The sequence below is a fragment of the Eutrema salsugineum genome, unplaced genomic scaffold, assembly GCF_000478725.1.
Source record: "Eutrema salsugineum unplaced genomic scaffold, Eutsalg1_0 scaffold_1, whole genome shotgun sequence".
Lineage (NCBI taxonomy): Eukaryota > Viridiplantae > Streptophyta > Magnoliopsida > Brassicales > Brassicaceae > Eutrema > Eutrema salsugineum.
Genome location: NW_006256909.1, coordinates 13,252,750 through 13,260,986, shown reverse-complemented (window position 1 = coordinate 13,260,986; position 8,237 = coordinate 13,252,750). Strand labels below are relative to the sequence as shown.

Genomic DNA, 8,237 nt, shown 5'->3' with positions numbered 1-8,237 from the left:
GCTAAGCAAAGCTCATCATTTTCATGGACAGTTAAGTCCTAGTCTCATTAAAATAATATTTTAGAATGCATAATGCTTCTTCTGATAATCCAATAGATTTTTCTTGGTCAAATGCCTGGAATTTCTTTTTGGATTGGAATAGTTAGGCTAAATTTATCTTTTTCTTTTTTTTTTTACAAAGAAAAAATGAGTTAAATATTTGGTTCTCTTTATATTCATAGCAGTGCATAGTTCATTTGAATCAAAAAATTACTTACTACTTTACCTCAAAATTAGAAACGAAAAAAAAAACATGGAAAACATCTCTACGAGAAACAAAAATTTTACATCTAAACGCATCTAAAAACGAGTTCATTCATATGGTAAAAGTAAAAGCCATAAGTGGTCTGCATAAAGTAACAAAAGCTCCTACAATTCTACAAAGAACCAAACTACTAGCTTCTATATAAAAGTCTTCTACTACCAACTTCTTAATCATTCATCTTCCTACAAATTATACAACTAAGCCTTTTACTTAACAGAGGAACAGCAAACAAATGGCACCCAAAAGGGTCTTCCTTTCACTTTCTTCTCCTCTCTCTTCAAGTCCACTGGATACTTTGCTGGTGAATTCCACTCCTCACTCACCTCTCCTCTCTCGGGCCAGCGAGCGTCTTCAGGGGAAGTCTCTTGGTCCAATATCGAACTCACTCTCGGTATGTTACTCTCATGATGATCCTTCTTTGCCTCTGCTACTAACCTTGGTGATCTTGCTTCACTCAGAAGGTTCTTCAGCGGAACGTGCTGCTCCTTTGCTGAGCCCCAGCTTGTTGTCTTCTCCATAGTGATCTCTTGGTTCTTCGACTGAGATACAGCAAGTGATGATGACTCAGATCCGTTGTCCGGTTTGTTAACTCCATCACTAACTCCTGTTCCATCAAAATCGACAAAGTAATTAGTAAAGATACACAATATTACTTTACAATGAGTGGATTTGCAACATTACTAGCAACTCTCTCCAGTGCTATATTGAAGAGGGTTTTGGGTTTTTGCTCATACAAGATCGGATACGTACCTGAAACCGATTTCATGTTGGATTCAAAGGCATTAGATGTATTATTCCGAGTGACTAGAGGACTGGAAACCAGGGATCTAATGTGTGTTTCTGAAAGATTCTGCAACCTCCCTAAATCTCGATGATCATTTGATTCGATTGTCACAGGGACCTCTGCATAAAAGTTGTGTGCTTTGACATGACCGTCAATCTCATTTGCTTGAATAACCCCCAAGCCACCAACAACTCTATTGAACTCTGTCCTTCCACTTTCCAGCAGCTTCTGATCTGCTGTCTTCACAGAATCCTCAGGTGTAGTGCCTGTCGATCCAGAATGGCTTATACGATCATCCTTTGTATTTGTTACGTTTTTGAAACTGCTTTCCTCCACAAGCCCCCCTTTGCTACTCCCTCTGAGAGCTTCATCATTACTTTTACAGACTTCAGAACTGATTTGGAGGATGGAGTCTTCAGATGTTTTTGTTGAGCGTTTCCTCTGGTCGCTTGCATTGTCTCCCTCCAATACAACAGATACAGGGGATTCAAAACCCATGATTCCCTCAGATACGACATTTGCTTGAACAACTTCACTCTCATGATCAATGAGAACACCAGTTTTGTTAGCGCTCACATCAGCATTTGAGCTAGCAACTATAGAATCTACCGCAGGTAGGGACGCTCTCAAGGTTTCTGATTCAGCAGTTTCTTGGGAACCACTAAAAGATGATCCACCCTCTTCATCCTTCATTTCATTATCTTCAGGGTCACTCTTAGATATCACTATGTTCTCTGCGCTGGGAAAGTCCTTAACTGCAACCGAAGCAGTTTGGCCTTGAGATTCAGTTTTGTCTTCCAAGAGAAGCTTGTCTGATGAAGGAACCTCGGAGTCAATGCTTAAGGCTAAAGGCTGACGGCCTAAACTCTCTGCCTGAGTCCGAGTATCAGCCTCAGGTGTCTCAGGAAAACAAGGGTTCACAGAATGACTTGATTCATATCCTTCAGGGCCTTTGGTTCCATGCAGGGAGACATCAGCATTTTCTGCAAAAGGTTTACCATCAGAAGCAGATTGGCTGGTGCTGATAGCTTGAGCTGCATTGGCTTCTACCGAAGAAGTATTCTCACTGACTATATTGTCAGCATCACCAGGATGAACCATACTCGTTGCTTCAAAAGCAAATCCATCAGGACCCTCCAAGTCCGAGTAAATCACTTCATCATTCCATGATGAAGTCGAAGTATCCTCTCTCTTTCCTAATGCAAATGATACCTTAGAATCAGATTCATCCGGTAATTTTCCTTTGCATTCTGTCTCTGCTCCAACATCAACACCACCGTTAATGACCTGAGCTTCCTGTGATGACTCATTCAGAGTTTCAGACGCCATAGACTGTTGTCCTTCAGTAGAAGGTGCTCCACCTTGTTGGTTACCAGAAGAAGCTTCCACTGAACTTGGGACGTCAAGGACTTCCACGGGTGGAACTTCACAACTTTCTTGAACAACTTCAGAACTCTTCATAATACAGACCGTTGACGAACTGTTGTTTAGCTGAGTGTCACCTGAGCAGAACCATATTCATCAGCTATAAAATCAATAGAAAGCAGGCACATCACACGGAACATGAAAAGCCAAATGGTAATAAAACCGAGATATGTAATAAACAAAAGGCTACGAGAACTGAATGGTATTCCCTTTGCGCCGGATAGTCTACAGATTTGAGATTTCGAAAAACTATCAAAAGAAACTCAACCAAGAATGTTATATCTTGATGACTAGAACCTACCACACACACATTAATGATAGCACTGATAAAACCAAGTCTGATTAGCATCAAAAGGGATTCTAAGTACTCACCAGGATTCTTAGTACTCTTTACGGGGCAATTTGTTGCTGTCTCTTCCTTTACCTTGAAAGAGTCAGATCTAGAAAATTCACTAACAGCATCTGCAAACACATCCTCTTCAGATATATCCCCAATTTTCTCATTAGCTTTCTCCACAACTCTTGGACCTTACCTCATCAAACATACATTATACATTAGCAATGAAGGAACAAAAAAACAATGACACAGGCTATCAAATCACAAATGTGCTTACTTTGAAGTTTTTGCTCATCATCCAAGCAATGTTCTTCCTGCAAATCAAGATTATGTTTGGCCTTGTCGGAATCAACGATCTCAAATCCTTTGATGGTTCCACAAATTTTCTTGTGTGCACGCCGGTTTTTAGCACTAGGATGTGGATTAGGATAGTTCCAACCACATTTAGTGCAGACATGAGCCCCATTGCTCTTGCCTCCTACAGAGTTTACATAATCTTCAGTGTCCATATGCTTAAAATTGATATATATTCTACATGACTTGTTTACCAAAAACTTTTAAGAAAAAAAAATTCTGAAAGCGAAACACATTAATCAAATAGACATCAAAAGACAAAAGGAAGAAGCCATTATTGCAAAAGCCAAATATTTGCTAGAAAGTTACAAAAACAAAAAGAAAAAAAAAATATAATTTTTATGTACAATGATTTGAAACATGAACAGACTGAAGATTAACACACAGTAAAAGACAATTAAAACTCAAAATCAAAATCTGAGAAGCAGAAATCACAAGAGACAACAAAGTAAGAGAAGAACAACAAAATACAAAATCAATTAAACCCCGAAAATTGCTAGAAAGTTACAAAAAAAAAAAAAGAGAAAACCCAAGGAAAGATATCATTTTTATGCACATTGATTTGAAAACAAGAAAATTAACACATAGTAAGAAAATAATTACAAATCAAAATAAAAAAATGAGAAAAGCAGAAATCACAAGAGACAGCAAAGTATACAAAACGAAGAAGAAAACCCGTGAAAGATCCAAAATTGGAAATTTAAGAAGAAAACCCTAGAGACATTGTTAATGATTAAGAAACCTGGAGATTGTTGTGTGTTGTTGTGGTGGTCCTGAGAATCCATGTGTGGGTTTTTGGTTTTTTTTTTTTGCTTTAGCGAAGAAGAGAGTGTTTTTTTTTTTTAGGTTTTAGGGAACAGAAAGCGTTAAGTTTTTAAAAGCAAATAAAGAGAGAGACTTTAGAAAACGAAGAAGCGAAGCAAAAGCCCACTCAGAAAACCAAACGCCGATCGGTGAGAGGGGCCCACATTATAAATATATATCGTATAAATGTACGGAGTTTTTTTTTTTTCTTGTTTTGTTTTGTAAAGTGTGAAGTATCTATCAGATATCATTGGCTCATTGCCAATTTTCTCACAACCAAAAAATTCTTTATTAATCATTGTCATTTGGTGACTTTTTTTTTTTATGAAACATTTGGTGACTTTTTGTTTGTTACCAAACTGATCATTATCACTAAACATAATCCAAAAAACAAATTAAATAAAGAGTCTTTGTTAGAGTTGTAACTTAGGATCCAGCTTATTGGAATCGATTCATCTCAATGAGCATCTGAGATCTTGAGTATATACGGATACTGATAGATGTATGAGTACATTTCAGTAGGATATTTATTTAATGAAATTTTTATTTTTGTTTGGGTGGATACTATTTATATTTGGTCAATCTGTTATTTACTCATTTTGCTCTATATTAAAACCTCATTTATTATCAATTTTAACCAATAAAAAAATAACTTGTAGAATAAGTCAAAAATAACAAAAAAAATAAATTTTGCATTAATTTATTAGAACATCACTTATTTGAAAACAAACAAAAAAAATCTCTTAAACATCATTTAATATAAACAGAAAGGGTATTAGTTTTAATCTTTTTATCTTTTAGATTCTCCAAAAGTTTATTAGGGTATATACTATACTAATACGTTCTCTGCTTTTACATCTATTACTTATTTTTTTTTTAATATATTTTTAGTTGTAAAATTAGTTTTCGCACTTTTAATCCATAAATTTTGTCAAAAGTAAGTACTCATGAGTATCTAATTGTGTAGATTGGTATTCTGTGATTTATAGTACAGTATAACATCTATAAATTAATACTCGATAAATTAATATCTTAATAAATTAATACATTTCTTAGATCCTAAATTAGTTTTTTGAGCTAATTTATATATCAATAAATTAATAATTCAATAAATTAATAAAATATTGCAGTTCCAATATTATTAATTTATAGAGGTTTTACAGTATTATTCTTGACAACTTGTTGAGTTTTAATAGCGTTGAGCTCTTTCCATTGCTTTTGAACCGTCTCATGGAACTGGCTGAGACGTTCAATCATTTGTTTGCTGGTAAGTTTCATCTTGTTTGGCTAGAACGAGAGTTCGAGTGAGTTGGAAATGCTAACTTCCCAAGAGACGACATCAAATTATAGATGCATACAAGATCCGGTTCCATAATTAATTTAATATTAAGGTTAGAAGCCTTCGTATTATGAGGAATTCTCAAATATGAACAAATGAATAACCAGGAAAAACAAGAAAATAGGAATGAAATTGGAATTTTACTAATGATTAGGAATGCAAGAATTTTGCTATAGTATTTTTGGTATCAATAAAAGATTTGTCTATTATCTGCAGTCCTTATAAGCTTGTGGATCCTTGTTTTCAACGTCTTTTCTTATGGTCAAATCTCATTAATTACGTCTTAATTGGCAAGATTCTTCCGTTTCGATTGTGTTTAATTTGAACTTCTTGAGCTTGCTCTCTGATAAACCTTTACCCATTGATGTGAATGTAGGTTTTTATTCACCCATGATCATTGGTTTTTATTGGATCTCAGCGTGGAAGCAAAACCCGACACCTAACAATAGAATTTTCAGTATAGATTATACAATCCGACACCTAACCATTTTTAAAAGCAAACAATTATGGGGTTTATTCAATTTCTCTATGTAATATGATGATGACTATAAAAGCATAAAGAAGGTCACCACTCTCCAACCACACTTTTTGAGGCAATAAAAGTTCATTATTTATTTTGTATATCGAGTTTGGGCATGTGACTAACAAAGTAACAAGTACCAGCAACGATGTCGCCTCATCACTTAACATCAATCGGATCTGCGAATTGGCTTACAAACTGCAAAAGCAAGATAAGCCAACAAATATATACCTTCTTTAGGATCGTAAACAGAACAAAAATCTCGACCCGTGACATGAATCTTATCACTCTTCACAAAACTACTGTTTCGCTTGCTGGCTTAGGCTCATTTCTATAAAAAAAAAAAAGACAGAACAAAAACGTTTCAAAACAACAAAGACTATGATTAGCTACAACTACCTAACAGCAAACGATAATAACAGCAAAAAAGTTTGTGTCGGGAACACAAATCCTCTTCAAGCTTCTCAGTCTACACAATCTTCTTCACCCATGGATCAAACTAAACCTCAGCCAGTCAGATTCCGCCACGTGGTCGCCATGCCTTGGCCAGGAAGAGGCCACATCAACCCAATGATGAACCTCTGCAAACGCCTCGTCCTGCGAGACCCAAACCTCCACGTCACATTCGTCGTCACTGAAGAATGGCTCGGGCTCATAGGATCCGACCCGAAACCCGACCGTATCCAATTCGCCACTCTCCCCAACCTCATCCCCTCCGAGCTCGGCCGAGCCAACGACTTCCTCGGCTTCATCGACGCCGTTCACACCAGATTAGAGGAACCCTTCGAGCGTCTTCTTGACCGCCTAAACTCGCCGTCTCCCACCGTAATCATCGCCGATACAAACGTCCTTTGGGCGGTGAGTGTCGGCACACGAAGGAATATTCCGGTGGCATCTTTGTGGACTACGTCGGCCACAATTCTCTCCCTCTTCCTCCAATCCGATCTACTCCAAACTCACGGCCATTTTCCGATCGAACCATCAGGTGAAAAGCACTCAACTTTTCATTTTCAAACAGCAAAAAGTCTCCCTTTTAACTGTAATTGGCATCGAAAGATAGAAACTTTGCATATGTTTTAGCGATAGTTCGTAATTCTTGAATCTGGGTTTGTTTCTAGGATCAAAAGAAGACGAAATCGTTGATTACATTCCCGGTTTATCACCGACGCGGCTCGGTGACCTGCCTCAGATCTCCCACGGCTTCACCCACCAAGCTTTCAATAGATTCAAGCCGTGTTTCGATCAGCTCTCCAAGGCTAAGTATCTCCTCTTCCCATCTGTTTACGAGCTGGAACCAAAAGCCATCGACTTTTTCAAATCCAAGTTTGGTTTCCCGGTCTACTCCACCGGTCCGTTAATACCTTTCGACGAAGTAAATAACCGCAGCGAGCCCGATTACATCAAGTGGCTTGAATTGCAACCGAAAAGCTCCGTGCTTTACATATCTCAGGGGAGTTTTCTTTCAGTCTCTGAAGCTCAGATGGAGGAGATAGTGGAAGGTGTGAGAGAGAGCAGAGTCAGGTTCATTTGGGTGGCTCGTGGAGGTGAGTCAAAGTTAAAGGAGGCTCTTGAAGGCAGTCAAGGTCTTGTGGTGAGCTGGTGCGATCAGCTTCGTGTGCTGTGTCACGAATCGGTAGGTGGGTTTTGGACACATTGTGGGTATAACTCGACAATGGAAGGGATATATTCTGGAAAACCGATGCTGACGTTTCCGTTGTTTTGGGATCAATCTTTGAATGCGAAGATGATCGTTGATGAGTGGAGGATCGGGATGAGGATTAGGAGCAAGAAGAATGCAGAAGTGTTGATAAAGAGAGACGAGATCAAGGGATTGGTGAAGAGGTTTATGGATGGTGAGAGTGAAGAAGGGAAAGAGATGAGAAGAAGGGTTTGTGATCTTAGTGAGATTTGTCGAAGAGCGGTTGCAAAAAGTGGTTCTTCTCATGTTAACATTGATGCTTTCATTGAAGATATTAGCAAGATCGTGTGAGTTTTATATATGTTGCAAGTTTGTCCATCATTGTTGAAAAATTATGATCTATGAGTATATTTGTATGAGTTTATAAAGATTCGGACTTTGAGATCTGATCATCGCAAGTTTTTATAGAGTCTGTTAATATTTTTTTATTATTAAAATGATGTAAAGTACGTGGGATTCACTATAAAAATCAAAAACCGTTAGCATGTGAGACTCATTTTAATAATAAAAAATTAATTTAGATATCCATCTGCGTATGTAGCGTTGATAATGGTCTAAGCTTTGTTTTATAATAGAAACTCTTTGGGTTTGTTAATAAGTTCATTTGTTCTTCACTTGCCCATATTCATCCCATAAATGGATAGCACTGACTAAGGGCATTCTCAAAGAAA

At 37.4% G+C, this 8,237-nt stretch overlaps 2 protein-coding genes across 2 annotated transcripts; one reads left to right on the top strand and one right to left on the bottom strand.

Annotated features, from left to right (window-relative positions):
• Positions 1-306: 306 nt before the first annotated feature.
• LOC18029181 lies at positions 307-3,990 on the bottom strand. The gene is made up of 5 exons (XM_006414562.2): positions 3,947-3,990; positions 3,128-3,328; positions 2,886-3,041; positions 1,055-2,590; positions 307-908 (listed from the first exon to the last, which is right to left on the bottom strand). The coding sequence occupies exons 1-5, from the start codon at positions 3,987-3,989 to the stop codon at positions 511-513; spliced, it is 2,334 nt and encodes a 777-aa protein (XP_006414625.1). The 5' UTR covers position 3,990; the 3' UTR covers positions 307-510.
• A 2,259-nt stretch (positions 3,991-6,249) lies between these two features.
• On the top strand, positions 6,250-7,977 carry LOC18029180 (UDP-glycosyltransferase 87A1). Its single transcript, XM_006414561.2, has 2 exons — positions 6,250-6,852; positions 6,986-7,977. The coding sequence occupies exons 1-2, from the start codon at positions 6,357-6,359 to the stop codon at positions 7,855-7,857; spliced, it is 1,368 nt and encodes a 455-aa protein (XP_006414624.2). The 5' UTR covers positions 6,250-6,356; the 3' UTR covers positions 7,858-7,977.
• The last annotated feature ends 260 nt before the right edge of the window (positions 7,978-8,237 follow it).

Bases quoted from the DNA above. Each gene is read 5' to 3' on its own strand.
- LOC18029181 (XM_006414562.2), bottom strand. From the start codon at position 3,989: ATGGATTCTCAGGACCACCACAACAACACACAACAATCTCCAG. The intron at 3,329-3,946 runs GTTTCTTAATCA...TAAACTCTGTAG, and splicing joins CAACACACAACAATCTCCAG to GAGGCAAGAGCAATGGGGCT. The intron at 909-1,054 runs GTACGTATCCGA...TTGATGGAACAG, and splicing joins CAACATGAAATCGGTTTCAG to GAGTTAGTGATGGAGTTAAC.
- LOC18029180 (XM_006414561.2), top strand. From the start codon at position 6,357: ATGGATCAAACTAAACCTCAGCCAGTCAGATTCCGCCACGTGGTCGCC. The intron at 6,853-6,985 runs GTGAAAAGCACT...GTTTGTTTCTAG, and splicing joins TTTTCCGATCGAACCATCAG to GATCAAAAGAAGACGAAATC.